The following is an 18,855-nucleotide window of genomic DNA, read 5'->3' on the forward strand; positions in this document are numbered from 1 at the left end:
TGGGGCTCAGCCCCCCCCCGGTGTCACCCCCTTGTGCTGTCCCCATCCCTGTGTCCCCTTCGGGTTGGTGCTGGTGGTGCCGGTGCTGCCACGTCGGGGTTCCCCCTGCACGGGGGGGCCGGTGCCCGGGGTTCCTCGGGGTGCCGGGAGCCGCGGAGCCGGTTCCCACCGGTGGCTTTGTGTGGTGGCGGCCAGCGCGGCGCTGACCCGGTGGCCCTAATCCCATTAGTGCCCCGTCCCCCCGCCGCCAGTGCGGCTTCGCCACCTCTCGGCAACCGGGGCTGGTATGTGGGTGCGCCGGTGGGGCCGGCGTGCCGATGCCGTCGTCCGGGAGCTGCACCGGGGCCTGCGCCGGCACCGCCGCAACGGGGCCGCTGTCAGCACCGGCACAGGGCGAGGGAACCGGGCTGCCCCCCATGTCCCGGCATCACCCCTCTGAGAGGGGCTGCTCCCGTGTTCCCCAGGGCTCTGCTGGTGACCCCCAGGGGCAGGGGTTTGGGGCCCCCCCCATGCAGGGCCCGCTGCGGGGCTCGGCTTCCCCTGTCCCGCACTGCCGGGGGCTGCGAAGGGCGCTGGGGGCCGGGAGAAGGGGCGCTCTGCACCCATAGGAGCTGGGAAAGGGTCCTGACCCCGCTTGGTGCCGGTTCCTCCGGGCTCTGCTGCCGCCTGCTGGTACCGAGTCCCGCCGCCGCCGGTGCCCCGGGACGAGGCCCCCCGCCCCGCTCAGCGGGGACAGTCCCCGGGCAGAGACCGATGCCCAGTGGCAGCCCGGGATGGGTGGCACCGGAGCACGGACGGACGCGTGTCCCCGGACACCGGAGGGGTGGCCGCACCGGGATCCCTCCGCTCCGTCCCCACCGGGGCTCGTTGCTTGTCCAGCGGACCGGTCCCGGTGCCGGGGGGGCGGTCCCGAGGGGGGAGGCGGGGCCCGGGGTGAGCCCGGGGGCCGGACGGGGCGGTCCCGGTGCCGCTGCCGCCGCCGCCGCCGCCAGCCCGGCCATGCCGACCCCCGCCGCGCTGCTGCTGCTGGTGCTGCTGCTGCCGCCGCCAGCCCGAGCCGCCGAGAGCGAAACCGAAACCGGTGCCCGGGACCTGCGGCTGGAGACACTCGTGAGCTCCGCGGGAACGGGGAGGGGAGCGGGGAAGGCGGGGCTGAGCGGGGAGCACCGGACGGGAACCCCCGGCGGCCCCCTCGGACAGGGCCGGAGAGGGAGACCCCGATGGCGCGGTGGGGGACGGGAGCACCGGAGGGACGTGGTTGTCCGGGGAGCGCGGGGGGCACCGGGGGGACGGGGCGTCCGGAGAGGGGAGTGCGGCTCACGGGGCGCTCGGGGGGCACGGAGCGGGGTCCGCGGACCCCGAAGTTGGGGTGTCTCCGTCCCGGTCCCCCGTGACCCCCCCCCGTTGCAGGTGGCCCCCCCCGAGGGCTGCACGGAGCTGTCGGCGCCGGGGGACACGGTGCACATCCACTACACGGTGCGCGGCGGCAGGAACACGTCAGCACAGCGCTGCGCCGGGCGGGGGGGCGGCACCGGCACCGGCGGGGGTTCACCGGGGAGGGACCGGGGTGGGACCGGGGCGGGCATGGGGGAGGGACCGGGGAGGTACAGGAGCAGGCGTGAGGATGGCATTGGGGTGGGCATGGGGACGGTACTGGGACAAGCACGGTGACAGCCCCAGGGTCCATGCCCTGGGACGGGCATGGGGATGGCACTGGGGTGGGCATGGGGGTGGCACTGGGGTGGGCATGGGGATGGCCCCAGGATCAGCGTTGTCCTGGGGAGGACAACGGGAACAGCACTGGAGTGGCAGTGGGACAACGCAGGGACCTGGGAGCCGGCGCCGTTGCCGGTGACGGTGCCGGTGTCCCCGCAGGGCAGCCTGGAGGACGATGGCCGCATCATTGACACCTCGCTGAGCCGGGACCCGCTCCAGGTGGAGCTGGGCAAGCGCCAGGTCATCCCCGGTGAGCACGGGGGGGGACCCTGGGGGGGCCACTGGCCGTGCCCAGTGGGGCTTCGGGGTGCCCTAGGCCACCCCTGCTCACCCCTTTACCTGTCATTCCTCACAGGCCTGGAGCAGAGCCTGCTGGACATGTGTGTGGGGTAAGCTGGGCGAGGGGCACAAGGGGGTGTCCCCAAGGCCACTCGGGGTGTGGGTCCAGCCCCACAGGGCACCAACGGTGTCTCACCGCGGCAGGGAGAAGCGGAGAGTCATCATCCCCCCTCATCTGGCCTACGGCAAGCGGGGGTCCCCCCCCTCCATCCCAGGTAAGCACAGCCCCCCGGGGTGCCCGAGGGGGTCCCCGCCAGCCCCACTGACGCTCTGTGCCCCCCGTGGCAGGGGACGCGGTGCTGCGGTTCGAGGTGGAGCTGGTGGCTCTGTCCCGTGCCGGTTACTGGCAGAAGGTGCTGAACAAGGTGGTGCCGCTGCTGTGCCTGGGGCTGGTGCCGGCGCTGCTGGGGCTCATCGGGTGCCACCTCTACCGCAAGGCCAGCAGCTCCAGGCTCTCCAAGAAGAAGATGAAGGAAGAGAAGAAGAACAAAGCCAAAAAGAAATAAAGCCTTTCCCTGGACACCGGTGGCTCCTCCGTGGCTGCTCCGTTCGGCTCCGTGGGGCAGAGACACCTCAGACACAAGTGGGAGGTGACAGACCCACAGCGTCCCCGAAATAAGACCCCGGAGCACAGTTTTGGGTGCAATTTAGCTCCTTTATGGCACCTCCTGCCAGTGCCAGCCGCTGCAGTGGCGGGCTCTCAGGCAGTGCTGCTGGAGCCATGGATGGGGTGCGGGAGGGTCTTGGGGTGCGCAGCACAGTCACCGCCGGTGCGGGGCACGGCCCTGGGGACGCAGCTCTTGTGCCTGACGGCGAGGAGCGGGTTGGGCTCGCTCAGCACCTCCTGCGTGATGGAGATCCCGGCCAGGTACTGCCGGAGCAGGTCCCGCAGGCGCCGGTTCCTGCGGCTCAGCGCCGCCCTCTGCCGCTCCAGCGCCTGCTCCTCCAGCTTCGCCTTGTTGAACCGCTGCCAGAAGCGCTCCAGCCCCACGGAGTCCCGCACGGCCTGGGCGAGAGGCCGGGTAGGGGGTCCCCAGCCTGGCCATGTGCCATTCCCGAGCCCGGATCCCGCCCCTCGCCCGCTCCGGCTCCTCACCCAGGCCAGCGGCTCCACCGGTGTCTCCTGGAGGACCCGCTGGGCATCTTCCTGCTCCTCCTCCTCCAGCGAGGACGGGTAGAAGGGCAGCACCTTCTCCTCCTCCGTCTCCATCCTGCGGCACATCTCGGCCAGGCGCAGGATGCGCTGCGCCTGGGGGGGGATGCGGGAGAGGGCAGCGAGGGGTGGGAAGGTGGAATTCCCTCCCCACGGGGCTCCCAGCACCTCTCACCTTCTCCACCACCCGCGCCAGCGCCTTGAGGGCAGCACCGCTCTGCAAGGTGAGCCTGAGGAGGCTGTCGTGGGCCTCGGCCCCCATCTGGCTCATCTCAGCCTTGAGCTCCCGGAGCTCCCCGAGAACCTTTTCCTTCTCCTCCCTCATGCGCCGGTTCTGCTCCTCGCTCTCCCGGAGAAGAGCCACGAGTCGGCTCTTGATGGCTGCGATCGAGTCCTGGGGACAGTCGGGGCATGAGGGACGGGGCCATGAGGATGGGGCCGGGGCCACCAGCGCCCCCACGGCCTCCCCTGCGCCCCGCCGCAACCTGCAGCTTCTGCAGCTTCTTCGTCTGCGCCTCGACCTCCCTGGAGCTCTTCTCGTCCTTCTGCTTCAGCGCCTCAAAAGCCACCCGCTGCCGCTCGGTGGCCTCGGCGTAGCCCTGCACGGCGCGTCGGACCTGCTTCCAGAGCTCCTCCAGCTTCCCCCCTAGCTGCAGGCGGGTGTACTGCTTCTCCTGCAGGCTCTGGGGACAGCACAGCGCGGGTGAGCCGCCGCCTCCCAAACCTCAGAGCCCTCGAAGGCTCCCGGCCGGTTCCTCCTCCTGCCCCTGCCTCGTTTTTGATGTCATCCCGGGAACTCTGGAATTTCAGCGTGATCTCCATGTCGTTCTTGGCCTGGTTCTGCTCCGTGGCCAGCGCCATGTCCTGCAGGTAGCAGCTTTCCCGCTCGTGCTGCTCCACGATGGTTCTCCTGCGGGAAACACAAGGGAGCCGCTGGCAGGGGGTGGCCGCAGCGGGGTGCTCAGCACCAGCACAGGGCAGCCAGCGGGTGTCCCTGCCGCACCTCTCCTCCTCAAAGGCAGCCTGCAGGGCCTGGAGCTGGGCGCTGTAGCCGTCCTGCAGGCACGCCAGGCGGCAGCGCTGGAGCTGCAGCAGCCGGTCCACGTTGAACAAGTGGCTGCGCAGGGCTCGGGCGTGCTGCTCCTCCGCCTCCTCCAGGTCTGCGGCCAGGGACTGCCGGGCTTGGGGGTGTCACACACAGCGGGGGGGGGGGGGGTGTCCCGGTGCTGCCCCCCCCGGCCCCGCGCTCACCTCGATGGCGCTGTCCTTGCAGTCCATGACCCGCGCGAAGGTCCGGCTCAGGACGTGCACGTCCCGGCGCAGCTCCTCGGCCTTGGCCTCCCGCAGCACCACCCTCCACTGCGCGTGGAGCTTGTGCAGGCTCAGGGCGCTGCTCTGCCCCTCCTTGGCCACCTTGTCCTGCGCGGGGCGGGCCGTGAGCGGGGCGGGCCGGGGCTGGGGGGGGGAACGCGCTGCCCCCCCCATAGCCCCCCATAGCCCCCCATGTACCTTCAGGAACCGGGTGAGTATCTCCCGCTTCCTCTTGGCCGCCTCCTCCTCGGCCAGCGCCTGGCTCTGCAGCAGCAGCAGCTCGTCCTCCGCCGCCATGGGGGCTCCAGCCCCGGAGCGGCGCTTCGCGGCCATGGCGGCTGTGCCCGGGCACACGGAGTGAGGCGGGGGGGGGGGTGTCCCGGCCCCGTTACCGCTGTACCACCATCTCCTCCCCATTGGGGTCCCCCTGACACCCCCCCCCCAACCTTGGGGTCCCTCCGGCCCCCCCCCCCGGTACCGAGCGCGCCCCACGGCACCCACCGGCGTCCCACCGGTCTCCTAGCAACCGCCACTTCCGGCTTGGGGCGGGAGCAAAGCCCCGCTTCCGCCGTCAGCCGGGCGAGGCGCCCCCTGGCTTGGAGGAGCGGGTCCAGGCACGCCCCCGCCTCTCCGCCATTGGTTGACGAGCTGGGGGTCGCCACGGTGATTGGCTACCGGCCGCCGCCGTGGGCGGGACTCGGCGGCGGCGGCTTATATAAGGGCGCTGCGGCGGCGGGGCGCAGGGCCGGCGGGCGGGTGGGCGCTGTTGGGGGAGGCCTCCGCGCCGCGGCCATGCGGGAGCGGAGGCCGGTACCGGCCGCCCCGGTCCGCTGCAAGCTGGTGCTGGTGGGCGATGTGCAGTGCGGTAAAACGGCCATGCTGCAGGTGCTGGCCAAGGACTGCTATCCCGAGGTGAGCCGGGACCGGCACCGGGGACCGGCAGCGGGACCGGGACCGGGACCGGGCGCTGACGCTCTCGGTGCCGTTACAGACGTACGTGCCCACCGTGTTTGAGAACTACACAGCGTGTCTGGCCAGCGAGGAGCAACGGGTGGAGCTGAGCCTCTGGGACACCTCCGGTACCGGGGTCAATGCACTGGCGGGGGGGGGGGTCCCTCCGGTACCGGGGAGTGCATGTACGGGGGTCCCTCCGGTACCGCGGCGGGGGCAGCGCTGGCCCCGGTGGGGCTTGATGGTGGGAGGGAGTTAGCGAGGGAAGGTGGTTTGGGGTCTATGGGGACGGGAGGGGGCAGGCCTGGGCTTTGGGGGGGCTGCAGCAGAGGGAGCCCTGCAGTGGGGGGGGCTGGTTTGAGGAGCTACCAGGGAGCCCCCGAGGACCGGCCCTATGGGGGTGACACGGGGCTGACCCCCTTCCTAGAGGGGTCCCCCCATCCCTATGAGCCCCCCCTGTTGGATATTGGGGTGCTGGGTCCCTGCGGGGCTGGCTGTGAATGGGGGGGGTAACGGGGAGCCCCGGAACTGCCCCTCCCCGCGGCGCTGGGGGGGCCGGGACAGCCCTTCCCGGGTGCTGCAGTGTCCCCCCCGCCCGAGGGGGGGTCCCCGCCACCCGCGGTCCCCGCGTTGCTATGGCGATGCGCTGGCGCAGCCTCTTTGCTATTCCACGCACGGAGCGTCTGGGCTGCAAAACCCCCTCCGAGGCCCTTCGGGGTCGGGGGGTGGCGATGGGGGGGGCACCCCGGGCACCCCAATACCCACAGGGGCGCCCCATTGCCCCCGCGCCGCCCTGTGCTGCCTTCCCTGTGGTCTTTGCGGTGGTGCCGGTGGCTCCGGCTCCCTGGGGACCCCATGGGGGTGGCAGCGCCCCCCACCATGCCCCGCTGCCCCCCAAGACCCGGTGCTGCTGATGGGGCTCCCCAGCATGGGGGGGGCGGTTGTTACATAAACACCACGGGATCCATTTCCCATCGCTGATGGGCTGCGGGGAGCGGAGGTGGTGCTTTGGGGGGGAGGTTAGAGCTGCGTGTGCCCCCCCCCCCCCCAGCCCCAAGCAAAGGGGGACTGCGACCTTTTGCAAACACCTCCAGGGCCCTTTATGGGGGTGCTGTGCGGTGACACCCCCTTTTCCACCCAGGTTCTCCCTACTACGACAATGTGCGTCCCCTCTGCTACAGCGACTCGGATGCTGTCCTGCTCTGCTTCGACATCAGCCGCCCCGAGACCCTGGACAGCGCGGCCAAGAAGGTGGGGGGGGGCATGGGGAGAATGGGGGGGGTGTTTTGGGGTCCCTTTGCACTGACACCAGCCCCGTGTCCCCCCTACTCTGCAGTGGAAAACAGAGATCCTGGACTATTGCCCCAACACGCGGGTGCTGCTCATCGGCTGCAAGACAGACCTCCGGACGGACCTGAGCACCCTCATGGAGCTCTCCCACCAGAAGCAGGCACCCATCTCCTATGAGCAGGTTGGGGGGGGCTGTGGGGGTGGGTCTTGGGGTGCTGATCGGGGGTTTGGCCTCACCAGGGGTTGTTGCAGGGCTGTGCGGCGGCCAAGCAGCTCGGAGCAGAGAGTTACCTGGAGTGCTCGGCCTTCACCTCGGAGAAGAGCGTCCACAGCATCTTCCGGACCGTGTCCGGCATCTGCCTCAGCAAAACCCCCCCGCAGCCCCCCCGGAGCCCCCCCCGCAGCCTCTCCAAGAGACTCCTGCACCTCCCCAGCCGCTCCGAGCTCATCTCCTCCACCTTCAAGAAGGAAAAGGCAAAAAGCTGCTCCATCATGTGAAGGGGGGGGGACACACATCAATGACACCCCCCACCCTCCAATCCCCCCAGTGTCCCCCTGCCCCAAGGCCCCAGGATGGGGCGGGGGGTTGGCCCTGGAGCCCCCCCGATGCCAATGGGGCGCCTGTGCCCTCCCATCACCCTGCTTTCCCCACCAGTCCCATGGAGCTGCCATGGGTGTGGGGGGGTCCCTAGGGAGGGTGATTGGCAGCCCCCCAACCCGGGGGGGGGTTCATTCATGGACTCATCCCCTATTGCCCCCCTTCTCTGCCCCATCCCTCATCTGCTGCTTGCCCCCGGTGGGGTGGGGGGCGTGGGGGGGGCTGGTTTATGGACTGTCTTGGGGGAGGGGGGGGGGAGATGTCTCTGTTCCATGGTCAGTGTTATTAAAAGCTTATTTATTATCGGAAATATAACACCCACCGACGTGCAGCGGGAGTGGAGTCCTCTTTTGGGGGGGGGGTGTCGGGGTTCACCGGGGTGGGGGGAGCCCCAAAAGGGGCCTTTCCAGGCTGGGACTGGGGGACCCGGGGACATGGACACGGAGGGGGGTGGTGTCACGATGGGGCTGGGGGGGATTTGGGGGGGCGGGTGGTATCGCGCTGCCGGCGGAGGGACCCGCGTGGCGCGGCGGTGCTGCGGCCGCGGCGGGCGCGGGGGTTGATGGGAGTTGTAGTCCCTGCGCGGAGGCGGCCTCGCCTTCCCAGCGTGCCCCGCGGCGCCCATGGCGGCGGCAGCGGGACGCTGAGGCCCGGAGCGGCGGCGGCGGTGAGCGGGGCCGGGGGGGGAGCGAGGGCAGCCCCGGGGGCTACCGGAGCCCCATAGCCCCATAGCGGGTACCCGGGGCAGGGCCTGGCGCTCCGGAGCCCCCCCGGCCCTGCTCCCTTCCGGGGCCTCCGGAGCTCGCCGGTGCCGGTCCCCCCGGTGCCGGTTCTCTGACGCTGTCCCCGCAGATGGCCGGGGAACTGGCGGACAAGAAGGAGCGGGACGCGTCCCCCCCCGCCAAGGAGGAGCGGAAGCGCTCTCGCTCCCCGGACCGCGACCGGGACCGCGACCGGGACCGCAAAGGTTCCCCCCCCAAGGACAGGAAGCGGCACCGGTCCCGGGACAGGCGGCGGGGGAGCCGCTCCCGGTCCCGCTCCCGCTCCAAGTCGGCGGAGAGGTGAGGTGGGGGGGGGCTGCCCTCCGAAGGGGCGGGTGCCTTGGGCCGGGGTCGGTCCATAACGGCCCCGCTGCGTAGGGATCGGCGGCACAAAGAGCGCGACCGGGACCGGGGCAAGAAGGAGCGGGAGCGGGAGAAGGATGGGCACCGGCGGGACAAGGACAGGAAGCGCTCGAGGTGAGCCCCGGGTGTGTTTGGGGTGTGTTTGGGGTGTCTCTGCCCCCCCCGGGGCCGTGCCCGGGGTCGGTGGGGACCCCGGGGCTGTGTCTGGTGCCTGATCCCACGTTCTGTGCTGGAAGCTTGTCCCCGAGCAGGGGGAAGGATTCCAAGTCCCGGAAGGAGCGGGATGCACGCAGGGCAGAGGAGGAGGAGGAGAACACCCTGAAGAAGGAGAAGGTGAGGAGGGGGCTCCGCTGGGAATGGCTTTGGGAATGTGGGAATCCCCCGGCGAGGCAGAGTCCTCATTGGGAGTTCCTGATGGGCTGATCCCGCATCCACAGGCGCAGCCGCTGTCCTTGGAGGAGCTGCTGGCCAAGAAGAAGGCTGAAGAGGAGGCAGAAGCCAAGGTAGGAGCTGGAGCTGAAGCCTCCCCCTTGTCACAGGATGGATGGGGTTTAGGGGGGGGCACATCCAGGCCTGGGGTGACCCTTCCCTTCTGTCCCAGCCCAAGTTCCTGTCCAAGGCGGAGCGGGAGGCCGAGGCGCTGCGGCGGCGGCAGCAGGAGGTGGAGGAGCGGCAGCGCCTGCTGGAGGAGGAGAGGAAGAAGAGGAAGCAGTTCCAGGAGATGGGGAGGAAGATGCTGGGTAAGGGGGTGCCATCCCCATGGTGGCTGCAAAGGGCTGGGGCAGGACCCTCTGGAGCCTCCCCCCCCACCCCAGCCCTAAGGGGGGTTGTGCTGGGCTCTGAGCCCCTTCCCATGCTCCCCAGAAGACCCCCAGGAGCGGGAGCGTCGGGAGCGCCGGGAGCGCATGGAGCGGGAGACCAACGGCACCGAGGATGAGGAGGGCAGGCAGAAGATCCGCGAGGAGAAGGACAAGAGCAAAGAGCTTCACGCCATCAAGGTGGGTCTGGGGTGGCCCTGGGGGGGCCCGGGGAGGGGAGGGAACCCCCCCACTGAGCCTCTGCTCCCCAGGAGCGGTACCTGGGGGGGGTGAAGAAGCGGAGGCGAACGCGGCACCTCAACGACCGCAAGTTCGTGTTCGAGTGGGACGCGTCGGAGGACACCTCCATTGACTACAACCCGCTGTGAGTGAGGGGGTCCTGGGGCTGGGGGGGGTCCCCGGGGGTGTGGGGCAGCCCCTGATGCTCCCACCCCCTGCTGCAGGTATAAGGAGAGGCACCAAGTGCAGCTCCTGGGCCGGGGCTTCATCGCGGGCATCGACCTGAAGCAGCAGAAACGGGAACAGTCGCGTTTCTACGGGGACCTCATGGAGAAGAGGCGGACACTGGAGGAGAAGGAGCAGGAGGAGTGAGCTGGGAGGGTGCTGAGGGGGGGCCAGGGGGCTCTGCTGGGCTGGGGTGTAGCTCGGGTGGGGGGCAGGATGATTCCTGCCTTCCCCCAGGGTGAGCCCCATTCCCGTCCTCACCCCCCCAGGGCTCGGCTGCGGAAGCTGCGGAAGAAGGAGGCGAAGCAGCGCTGGGACGACCGGCACTGGTCCCAGAAGAAGCTGGATGAGATGACAGACAGGGACTGGCGCATCTTCCGCGAGGACTACAGCATCACCACCAAGGGGGGCAAGATCCCCAACCCCATCCGCTCCTGGAAGGACTCGTCCCTCCCGCCCCACATCCTGGAGGTCATTGACAAGTGTGGCTACAAGGTGAGCAATGGGGCTGCTTTGGGGGGGGGTCAGGGCTTTGTGGGGCTATTCTGCTCTCCAACGTTCCGCTGCCCTCGCCAGGAGCCCACCCCCATCCAGCGCCAGGCCATCCCCATCGGCCTCCAGAACCGGGATATCATCGGCGTGGCTGAGACCGGGAGCGGCAAAACGGCGGCTTTCCTCATCCCGCTGCTCGTGTGGATCACCACCCTGCCCAAGATCGACCGGTGCGTGGGGCAGGGGGCACTGCACGCTGGGGGGGGGGACACGAGCCACCACCCTGCCCAGGATTGCCCGTACCTGGGGCAGGCCAGGGGGACACTGCGCAGGGGGGGACACGTGGCACCGGGGGTGATGTGGCCATGCCCTGCCCGTGGCGCAGGATCGAGGAGTCGGACCAGGGTCCCTACGCCATCATCCTGGCCCCCACCCGCGAGCTGGCCCAGCAGATCGAGGAGGAAACCATCAAGTTTGGGAAACCTCTGGGCATCCGCACGGTGGCCGTGATCGGCGGCATCTCCCGCGAGGACCAGGGCTTCCGCCTGCGTATGGGCTGCGAGGTGAGCGCTGCCCCATGGAGGGGAGCTGGGGGCAACCCAGCCCCAGCCTGTGGCCACCGACCCCCCCGGTCCGCCCCCCCCAGATCGTCATCGCCACCCCGGGACGTCTCATCGACGTGCTGGAGAACCGGTACCTGGTGCTGAGCCGCTGCACGTACGTGGTGCTGGACGAGGCGGACCGCATGATCGACATGGGCTTCGAGCCCGACGTGCAGAAGATCCTGGAGCACATGCCCGTCACCAACCAGAAACCAGACACGGATGAGGCTGAGGACCCCGAGAAGATGTTGGCCAACTTTGAGTCAGGGAAGCACAAGTACAGGCAGGTGGGTGCTGGCAGGGGCAGCGCCGTGGGTGCTGCCGTGGGGAGCAGAGGGTCTGAGGGAGCAGCAGCCCCGTTCCTGCCCCTCATGGGACCGTCGCTCCGTGGCCTGTGCCCCCCCAGACCGTCATGTTCACGGCCACCATGCCGCCAGCCGTGGAGCGCTTGGCCCGCAGCTACCTCCGCCGTCCCGCCGTGGTCTACATCGGCTCCGCGGGCAAACCCCACGAGCGGGTGGAGCAGAAGGTCTTCCTCATGTCCGAGTCGGAGAAGAGGTGAGGATGGGGCTGCTGGAGCAGGAGGATGGGTCTCAGGGGTGCTCGGGGGGCACTGGGGGGTGAGGGAGCTCTGGGATAAGCTCCTCAGCTCCATTGGCCTCCTCCACAACAGGAAGAAGCTGTTGGCCATCCTGGAGCAGGGCTTCGACCCCCCCATCATCATCTTCGTCAACCAAAAGAAGGGCTGCGACGTGCTGGCCAAGTCCCTGGAGAAGATGGGGGTGAGTTTGGGCCAGATCGTCCCCACTTCGTGTCCCCCCTGTCCACAGGGACCCCACAGGGGGGCTCCAGGCCCTGCCTGACCCCCCCTTGCCCCCCCGCAGTACAACGCCTGCACCCTGCACGGTGGCAAAGGCCAGGAGCAGCGGGAGTTCGCCCTCTCCAACCTGAAGGCCGGGGCCAAGGACATCCTGGTGGCCACCGACGTGGCCGGACGCGGCATTGACATCCACGACGTCTCCATGGTGGTCAACTACGACATGGCCAAGAACATCGAGGGTGAGTTGTGGGGAGCAATGGGGTGCTATAGGGGGGGCTGTGGGGTGCAAGAAGGGGCTACGGGGTGCCTGACCGTCCCCTTTCAGATTACATCCACCGCATCGGGCGCACGGGCCGCGCGGGGAAGAGCGGCGTCGCCATCACCTTCCTCACCAAGGAGGACTCGAGCGTGTTCTACGACCTGAAACAGGCCATCCTGGAGAGCCCTGTGTCCTCCTGCCCACCCGAGCTCGCCAACCACCCCGACGCGCAGCACAAGCCCGGCACCATCCTCACCAAGAAGCGGCGGGAGGAAACCATCTTCGCCTGAGCCCGGGCCCCCCCTTTGGGGACAACGTGTGTGCCCCCCCCCTGCTGCCAGCAGCACCAGGGGCTGCCAGGACGTTTTGGCTGCTCTTCTGGGTGCATCCAGGACTGCCGACAGCAGAGACTTGTCCCAAAGGGCCCCTCCATTGTCCCGGCCCCGCTTCCCACCCTCCCCGTGGCCGGTGGGGCTCCGGGGGCCGGTTCCTCCTGCTGGGACAGGGCTGGTGCCCATCGGGGCCATTCCAGGCCCTTCGTTCCCTCCCTCCTTGTGTTTTTTAGCTGCAATTCCAGGCTGCAGGAATAAACCCGGTCCTGCACGGTGCCTCCTCGTGCTCTCCCTTTCCCTGCCCCTGTCCCCCCCCATCCCATGTGTGTGTCCCCCCCCGGCCACACGGACACGGCCCTCGGAGCACTCTCGTGTTTCTGAAACCAGTTACAGGGAAATCAGTGCTTTCTACAAAAGAAATTGTAACAAATCTGTGCCCCCCCCCCCCCCCGCCGTCCCCTCCCTGCAAAGGGCCCCCGGGGGGGTCTCATCGAGCAGCCCCCGGGGGGGGGGGGGGCGCTGTATTTACAGGACTGTGTGCGGTGGCAGCTACAGGGACAACGGGGACAGGGCAGTGAGTGCAGGCAGGGGGTTCCCCCCCCGGCCCTGGGCAGGGTCTGGCTGCCCCCCCCCATCCCCAGTGGGGGGGTTTGGCTGCAGTGACCGGGGCGGGGGGGACTCGGTGCAGAGCAAAGCGACTGGTGCGGCCCCCTCGTGCCGGGGGTCCCATGCAGGGGGGGCACAGGCTGAGCCTGGGAGGGGGGACGGGGGGGGGGCACCTTCCCCTTCTTCCTCTGGGTCTGTGCTGTTCACCCTGTCCCCCCCCCTCCCCATGACCTGGCCCTCTGTGTCCATGGCAGCAGATGGGGGGGGGAAACTGAGGCAGGGAGAAGGTGTGTGGCTGAGCCCCGGTCCCCGAGAGCCGGGGAAGGGGCAGGGGGGGTCCCATCGCCCCCCCCACACCCTGTGCTTATGGCTGAAGACGTGCCCGGGGCGCGGGCGCAAGGAGGCCCCCGAGAGGGGGGAGATTGTCTGAGCACCCCCAATGCGGGGCTGGGGGGTGGGGGGGGCCGCTTCCCAGCCGGGCCCCCCCCGCCTCATTCCCTGCCCTCCCCTAGTAGCTGTCCTTGGCCCAGGGCCGGCTGCGCTGCCAGTTCCTGTCGTGGTTGCGCTCGCTCTGGCGCTCGGGTGTGCCGGGGCCCTGCATCCCGCTGTTGTGGTGCCGGTGGGGCTGGTACAGGTCGGGGTAGGGGTCCCCGTACTCTTCCTCCTCCTCCTCCTCCTCCTGCAGGTGCCGGGAGCCGCGCTGGGATGCGGCCCCCCACGGCCGAGGCGAGTTGTCCCCCGCGTCGTCCGACGGCATCAGGCTGTCGTGCTCCAGCGGCGAGTGCTCCCCGCGCTCCCCCAGCAGCTGCTGGCTCTGCGGGCAGGGATGGGGCTGGCTGCGGGTGTCCCCCCCCCTGCAATGGGGTGCATCGGGGTGCGGGGGGGGGGGCCGGGAGTACCTGCAGCCCCGGCAGCCCCGGGGGTGACGGAGCGGCGTGCGCGGCGTGCGGAGGGTGGTGCGTGGCGCGCCAATAGACCTCCAGGTACTCGGCCAAGTGCTCGCAGGCGTCCTCCAGCTGGTTCTCGTCCAGGATCACGTCAAACAGCTCCTGGGGGGGGCACGTAAAGGGGTCACAGGGGTCCTGACCCCCCGCTTTGGGAGTGGCCTGGTGATGGGGGTCCCATCGGCTCACCGGGGGACATTGCACCAGCTTATCGGCTGCCATCATCTGCACGTTGAGATGCTTCACCTGGGACTTGCCGCGGGACTTGATGAGCCGCTGCAGGACCTGGGGGGGGGGCAGAGGAACGTGGTGGTATCATGGGGGACAACCAGGACCCCCCCGTACCCGCAGGTACCCCCCACCTTGGGTGAGGACACCTTGACATAGACGATGATGGGTGCCAGGGAGGTCTTGGCCAGCTGGGCCGGGTGGTTGATGGTGTCGGCGTCCAGCACCACAAGCTGCAGGGACTTGGCCAGCTCGAAGATGCGCTCGATCTCGCTCTGCACCTCCGCTATGGGGGGGACATGGGGGGGCACATGAGGCTGGGCTGGTCCCTTTGGGGGGGTCCCAGCAGCCCGGGGGTCACTCACCGATGCTGGAGCGGGTGGTGGAGCGCTCCAAGATCGCCTGCTTGCCCAGGTTGTTGAGGATGGAGCGCTTGGCCAGGGACAGGTCAGCCGTGATGTGGGTGATGGAGATCCTGCGGGGGGGCACGGGGGGAGCAGAGAGATGGAGCTGGGGACCTGGGTGTCCCCCTGTGGCCATGACGTGGGTCCGGGGGAGGGGACACAGGCTCTCACCTGCCATCGAATCTGTGCTTGAGGAAGTCGAACAGGGCTTTCTGCATCATGTCAGTGACCTGCCACGGGGCACCGTGAGCCGCAGATGGCACCGGCAGCGGGGCCCGGCCCCCCGCGGGCAGCCCCTGGCCCCACCATCTGCCATGGGGTGGGCAGGGAGGGGACGAGGGGCTCGGGCCGCCCCCCCACAACCTCCCCCCCCACCCCGGTACCTCGTATCCTTTCAGCGAGGGCCCCACCAGCACCACGGGCCGCATGGAGGGGACCACGTCGTAGGGTGGGATGTGCTGTGTCTGCGGGGGGGGACACATCAGTGCCCTGCACCCCATAATGGGGGGCAGAGGGGGGGTCTCTGCCCCAAAGGGGCTTGTGGACCCCTCCCCATCTCCCCCTGCCTCTGGGACTCACCTGCTTCTGCTTCTGCTTGGCTTGGGGAGAGAAGAGACAGAGGTTGATGACAACAAAGGGGGGACCCCCCCACGACCCCCCCGTGGCCCCCCCCGGGCCAGACCCGGCTCTTACCTAAGGAGGGGGGAGGCGATCGCCGGCTCCCGCTGTCGCCGAGGCCCGAGGCATTGCCAGCTCTCCTGGGGGGGCGAGGGGGGGGTCAGCGAGGCTTGGAGGGATCCGGGGGGGTCCGAGGGGGGGTCCGGTCCTTACCTGGCTTTCTGCTCCTGCTTGAGCCTCATGGCTTCCAGGCGCTGGGGGCTGGGGATGAAGGCAATGTCCCCCCCCTCCTTCACTAGGCGCCCGATCCACCAGTCATTGCTGTATTTCTGGGGAGGAGGCAGGGCACAGTGAGGCCGGGGGGGGTCCTTGGCCCTGTTCCCCCCCTCCCTGATCCCAACTCACCTCCTTGATGTGCAGGAAATCTTTGGCTTCGAAGTTGATGGCGGCTCCTTGTACCGGGCACTCCTCGTCCAGCGCCCCACAGTAGCTGACATTGGTGCGCACGGCGAAGGCGACCGGCTTGTGCTGGGGGGGTGTGATATGGGGGGGGGGCTCAGCACCCCCAGACCCTGCCAGACCCCCCCCAATACGTGCCTCCCCCCCCGTACCTTGGCCCTCTCGAGCTGCTGCTGGGCCTGGCTCTCCACCTCGCGCCGGGCGCCCTCACGGTCCTCGTCCAGGGACACGTCGGAGTCCAGGGACGGGCGGCTGGTGTAGGAGTCCGCCGAGCCCTGCGGGGCCGGGGCTGAGCGCGGGGCGGCTGCGGGACCCCCCCGGGCACAACGGACCCCCACAAAGCCCCATCCCAAAGCCTGTCCCAGCTCTCAGGTTCCATCAGGCCCGGGGGGGGGGGCCTTGAGCCATGGGGGGGACCCCGCATGTGTCCCCCCGGTGCAGCCACCCCCGTTCCACTCCCCCCGCCGGTAACTGCCGGTTCCCGCTGTGCCCGGACCCGGCGCAGAAGCTGCATTGAGATATTTATAGATCCCTGGATGTGGCTGAGCCCCCCCGCGAACACATTCCCTCCCCGAGCATCCCCCCTCGATCGCATCGGGGGTACCCAACAACCCCTCCACCGCAGGCAATATGGTTTCCCAGCACGGCACCCCCCAACATGGCCTCCCCAGCACGCCCCCCCCCCAGCATCGTCACAGCTCCCTCGAGCATCCTTCTGCCCCCCACTAACAGCATCTTTCCCCCCACTGCAGCCCCCTGCCCCGCTGCCCATGGGGGGGGTCGGTATCACCCCCCCATCACCCGGTTCCGGTCCGGGCGGCACCTGCCCGGGGTTGGGGGGGGTGAGAGCAGCAGCGGCAGCGAGGAACAAAGAGCCGGGGGGCGGCCGGACCCCCCCACCGGACCCGGTCCCCCCTCCACGGGCACAGCCCCCAGTGCGCAATCACCGCTCCCCCCCCTCCCGGCCGCCGCTCCCCCGGGCACGGCCCCCCCACCCCCGGTTCTCCCGCTACCGGTGCCGGTACCTCGTTGAGCAGGAAGGTAGCGCTGGAGTCAGAAAACGACATAGACGGGGCGAGCCGAGCCGAGCCGCCCGCGCCCCCCCCGCCCGGCTCCGGTACCGGCACCGGCTCCGGTTCCGGCTGCGGCTCGGGCTCCGCTGGCCCTGCCCGCTCCGCGCCGCCGCCGCTGCCGCCCCTCCCCGCCCCTCCCCGCCTCCGCCTCCCGCCGCCCCCCCGGGGCGCACGGAGCCGCCCCCGCCGGCTCAGCATGGGGCGAGGGGAGGGTGTTGGGGGGTCGCGGCTCCCCCTTCCCGGGGCTTCCGGTGGGACCCCCGGGGCGGTGCAGCGGGACGGGCCCCCGGGGCTGCTCCCGTGGGGGGGTTAAGGGGCAGTTTGCAAAGGGGGCAGCTCCGGCGGGGGGGAGGTCCCGGGGAGGCGGCGGGAGGGGGGCTGCGCTGTCCCCGCAGCCCACGGCAGGGGGTCCCGGGGCGGCGGCGGGGGTGTCCCCGCGGGTACCTCCATGCTCCGGTGCGGCGGCCCCGTCCCGTCCTGCCCCGAGCCGGCGGCAGCCCCATCTGCAGGGCGAGCTCTGCGGCGGGGCCGGAGCCGCTCCCGCCCCCCCGCCGCGCCCCCCCTCCCGCCCCCGAGGAGGGGGGCAGCGGCTGGCCCCGAGGGACCGGACCGACCCGCCCCGTTACCGCGCAGCGGGACGGGCACCGGCGGCACCGGCCCGGGATGGCGCGGGTCTGGCCCGGGGACCGCGGGGCAGCGCCCGGCGGGGCGGGGGCTTCGGGCAGCGGCGGGACCAGCCACGGGCACCGGGCACCGAGCACCGGGCCCGGTACCGGGCAGCGCCGCGGGGCCGGGCCGGGCCCTCTCCGAGGTGCTGAAGGGGCCGCACCGGGTATGGGGCAGGGGCTGGGGGTCCCCGGGGGGGCAGGGACGGCACCGGCGCGGCAAGTGCTACCCCGGGAGGGAAACGGGATGCTTGGGCCTCTCTTCACCCCGCGGGGCCGCCCCTACCGGAACCCCCGCCCTCCCCGGGGCCGCCCCGGTACCCGCTGCCCCATCGGTTGTGGGGGCGCTGCTCGGGCCGGGGTGAACCGCGGGTGGGGGACTCCGGGGAGGGTCCGTGCCCTCCCCGGGCAGCGGGGGGCAGCGGCCCGGTGCCGGTGAATGGACCGGGCGGGGCGGCACAGCAGGACCCCCCCCGTTCCCCGTTCCCCCTCCGCTGCCTCAGTTTCCCCGGGCCGCCCCCCCCCCGCCGCAGTGCCGGTGCCCGGCGCTCGGCCCGGCCCTGACGCAGCACTCGCTATTTTTAGCCGCGGGGAGCGGCTGTTGCGATGCTACCGGCGCCCGGTGCCGGCGCCCAGCCCCGGTCCCCCGGGGAACGGCGGGGCGGGGGCGGCCGCACGGTTCCCCCTGGCGCGGCGGTTGGGGCGGGAGAGCTCGGCCGCTCCTCCCCGGTCCGTGCCTTAATGCGGAGCCGCAGCGCCGCTGCCCCCGGGAACGAGCCGCGGCGGGGGGGGGCCTGGCCAGGCTGCCCCGCCCCGGTGCCGCCGCCGGTGCCGGTGCCGGTGCGGGCCGCTCACCTGCCTGCGGAGGATGCTGGAGGTGGTGTCGGACGAGGTGCTGCCGTCCGAGCGCTTGAACCGGCTCTTACGCTTCGGGAGCCTCCGGGGGCTCTGAGGGAGGCAGCGGCGGGAGCGGCCGATCAGCACCGGGCGGCACCGGGCGGCGCGGCCCCGCCGCTGCGCTGCGGGGTAGAACCGAACCGGGCCGCACCGGGCCCGCGGTGGCCGGGAGGGCTCCGGTGCGCTCACCTGGAAGGAGCCGGGAGCCGCGGGCTGCGCCGGGGCGGACATACCCAGCGGCACCCACCGGAACCCCCGGGATCCCGGCGGGGCCGCACCCGCACCCGACCGCGGTGCTCCACCGGGAAGGGCCGCGCCGCCGCCGCCGCCGCCGCGCTCCGCATCACACGGGGCCGCCGGGGGCGTCCCGGCCGTCCCCGCCCCCGCCTGCCCGCCCCCGCGCCCATCACCGTGGCGTCCGGCCCCGCGCCCCCCGCAGCCACCGGCGCCGTGTGTGTGCGGGGGGGGGGGGTGTGTGTGTTCACCGGGGATAGACCCTCCCCGCAACCCGCCGTTGCAAAGAGCAGCCCCGGGGCCGCCGCTGCCGTGACCACGCGTGTTCAGGGATGAGGGAGCCCCGAGTCCCGCCACCCGCATCCCACCGGGATGGGGCCCGCGTCCGCCGTGTCCCCCGCCCCGGGCGGTATCTGCCCCCCCCCCAAGGGGGGGAACTGCCCCGCATGGGGCAGGAGCGGGGTAAGGGGCAGATACA

General features: G+C 71.0%; 5 protein-coding genes across 9 annotated transcripts; 3 read left to right on the forward strand and 2 right to left on the reverse strand.

Annotated features, from left to right (window-relative positions):
* Positions 1-680: 680 nt before the first annotated feature.
* On the forward strand, positions 681-2,590 carry FKBP11 (FKBP prolyl isomerase 11). Its single transcript, XM_030510417.1, has 6 exons — positions 681-1,110; positions 1,411-1,476; positions 1,876-1,966; positions 2,072-2,105; positions 2,200-2,270; positions 2,344-2,590. The coding sequence occupies exons 1-6, from the start codon at positions 754-756 to the stop codon at positions 2,559-2,561; spliced, it is 837 nt and encodes a 278-aa protein (XP_030366277.1). The 5' UTR covers positions 681-753; the 3' UTR covers positions 2,562-2,590.
* A 99-nt stretch (positions 2,591-2,689) lies between these two features.
* CCDC65 (coiled-coil domain containing 65) lies at positions 2,690-5,072 on the reverse strand. Of its 2 annotated transcripts, XM_030510414.1 has the most exons (9): positions 5,021-5,072; positions 4,718-4,857; positions 4,460-4,627; positions 4,212-4,381; positions 3,980-4,118; positions 3,694-3,891; positions 3,384-3,602; positions 3,152-3,304; positions 2,690-3,061 (listed from the first exon to the last, which is right to left on the reverse strand). In XM_030510414.1, the coding sequence occupies exons 2-9, from the start codon at positions 4,850-4,852 to the stop codon at positions 2,756-2,758; spliced, it is 1,488 nt and encodes a 495-aa protein (XP_030366274.1). In that variant the 5' UTR covers positions 4,853-4,857; positions 5,021-5,072; the 3' UTR covers positions 2,690-2,755. The 2 variants fall into 2 exon arrangements, with proteins under 2 accessions (XP_030366274.1, XP_030366273.1); XM_030510413.1 differs by having other exon boundaries at positions 2,690-3,304; positions 5,021-5,066.
* A 191-nt stretch (positions 5,073-5,263) lies between these two features.
* Positions 5,264-7,689, forward strand: RND1 (Rho family GTPase 1). The gene is made up of 5 exons (XM_030510419.2): positions 5,264-5,431; positions 5,511-5,598; positions 6,612-6,721; positions 6,807-6,941; positions 7,013-7,689. The coding sequence occupies exons 1-5, from the start codon at positions 5,312-5,314 to the stop codon at positions 7,256-7,258; spliced, it is 699 nt and encodes a 232-aa protein (XP_030366279.1). The 5' UTR covers positions 5,264-5,311; the 3' UTR covers positions 7,259-7,689.
* Positions 7,690-7,946: 257 nt separating this feature from the next.
* On the forward strand, positions 7,947-12,525 carry DDX23 (DEAD-box helicase 23). 3 transcript variants are annotated; one of them, XM_030510420.1, is made up of 17 exons: positions 7,947-8,025; positions 8,211-8,419; positions 8,498-8,596; positions 8,719-8,815; positions 8,920-8,985; positions 9,084-9,222; positions 9,347-9,480; positions 9,552-9,664; positions 9,744-9,887; positions 10,014-10,239; positions 10,321-10,466; positions 10,622-10,799; positions 10,883-11,125; positions 11,245-11,396; positions 11,512-11,620; positions 11,723-11,897; positions 11,984-12,525. In XM_030510420.1, exons 2-17 carry the CDS (start codon positions 8,211-8,213, stop codon positions 12,205-12,207), a joined length of 2,454 nt encoding a protein of 817 aa, XP_030366280.1. In that variant the 5' UTR covers positions 7,947-8,025; the 3' UTR covers positions 12,208-12,525. The 3 variants fall into 3 exon arrangements, with proteins under 3 accessions (XP_030366280.1, XP_030366282.1, XP_030366281.1); XM_030510422.1 differs by having other exon boundaries at positions 9,350-9,480; positions 11,984-12,521; XM_030510421.1 differs by having other exon boundaries at positions 7,964-8,019.
* An 82-nt stretch (positions 12,526-12,607) lies between these two features.
* Positions 12,608-18,478, reverse strand: CACNB3 (calcium voltage-gated channel auxiliary subunit beta 3). 2 transcript variants are annotated; one of them, XM_030510423.1, is made up of 14 exons: positions 18,333-18,478; positions 18,102-18,194; positions 15,661-15,783; positions 15,455-15,577; positions 15,263-15,378; positions 15,125-15,189; positions 15,011-15,030; positions 14,815-14,895; positions 14,603-14,661; positions 14,393-14,502; positions 14,162-14,313; positions 13,989-14,084; positions 13,755-13,904; positions 12,608-13,669 (listed from the first exon to the last, which is right to left on the reverse strand). In XM_030510423.1, exons 1-14 carry the CDS (start codon positions 18,372-18,374, stop codon positions 13,364-13,366), a joined length of 1,536 nt encoding a protein of 511 aa, XP_030366283.1. In that variant the 5' UTR covers positions 18,375-18,478; the 3' UTR covers positions 12,608-13,363. The 2 variants fall into 2 exon arrangements, with proteins under 2 accessions (XP_030366283.1, XP_030366284.1); XM_030510424.1 differs by lacking the exons at positions 18,102-18,194; positions 18,333-18,478 and adding an exon at positions 16,534-16,704.
* Positions 18,479-18,855: the final 377 nt, after the last annotated feature.

Source organism: Strigops habroptila, chromosome 23, assembly GCF_004027225.2.
Source record: "Strigops habroptila isolate Jane chromosome 23, bStrHab1.2.pri, whole genome shotgun sequence".
Classification (NCBI taxonomy): Eukaryota; Metazoa; Chordata; class Aves; order Psittaciformes; family Psittacidae; genus Strigops; species Strigops habroptila.

Coding starts and splice junctions, on each gene's coding strand:
- FKBP11 (XM_030510417.1), top strand. CDS start 754: ATGCCCAGTGGCAGCCCGGGATGGGTGGCACCGGAGCACGGACGGACG. Junction 1,477..1,875: donor CGGTGCACATCCACTACACG/GTGCGCGGCGGC, acceptor GTGTCCCCGCAG/GGCAGCCTGGAGGACGATGG. Junction 2,106..2,199: donor CTGCTGGACATGTGTGTGGG/GTAAGCTGGGCG, acceptor TCACCGCGGCAG/GGAGAAGCGGAGAGTCATCA.
- CCDC65 (XM_030510413.1), bottom strand. CDS start 4,852: ATGGCCGCGAAGCGCCGCTCCGGGGCTGGAGCCCCCATGGCGGCGGAG. Junction 4,382..4,459: donor GCAAGGACAGCGCCATCGAG/GTGAGCGCGGGG, acceptor CAAGCCCGGCAG/TCCCTGGCCGCAGACCTGGA. Junction 4,119..4,211: donor GCTGCCTTTGAGGAGGAGAG/GTGCGGCAGGGA, acceptor TGTTTCCCGCAG/GAGAACCATCGTGGAGCAGC.
- RND1 (XM_030510419.2), top strand. CDS start 5,312: ATGCGGGAGCGGAGGCCGGTACCGGCCGCCCCGGTCCGCTGCAAGCTG. Junction 5,432..5,510: donor CCAAGGACTGCTATCCCGAG/GTGAGCCGGGAC, acceptor GTGCCGTTACAG/ACGTACGTGCCCACCGTGTT. Junction 6,942..7,012: donor CACCCATCTCCTATGAGCAG/GTTGGGGGGGGC, acceptor GGGTTGTTGCAG/GGCTGTGCGGCGGCCAAGCA.
- DDX23 (XM_030510420.1), top strand. CDS start 8,211: ATGGCCGGGGAACTGGCGGACAAGAAGGAGCGGGACGCGTCCCCCCCC. Junction 8,986..9,083: donor AAGAGGAGGCAGAAGCCAAG/GTAGGAGCTGGA, acceptor CTTCTGTCCCAG/CCCAAGTTCCTGTCCAAGGC. Junction 11,397..11,511: donor ATGTCCGAGTCGGAGAAGAG/GTGAGGATGGGG, acceptor CCTCCACAACAG/GAAGAAGCTGTTGGCCATCC.
- CACNB3 (XM_030510423.1), bottom strand. CDS start 18,374: ATGTCCGCCCCGGCGCAGCCCGCGGCTCCCGGCTCCTTCCAG. Junction 15,784..18,101: donor CCAGCATCCTCCGCAGGCAG/GTGAGCGGCCCG, acceptor CCGGCCCCGCAG/GGCTCGGCGGACTCCTACAC. Junction 15,578..15,660: donor AGCAGCTCGAGAGGGCCAAG/GTACGGGGGGGG, acceptor ACACCCCCCCAG/CACAAGCCGGTCGCCTTCGC.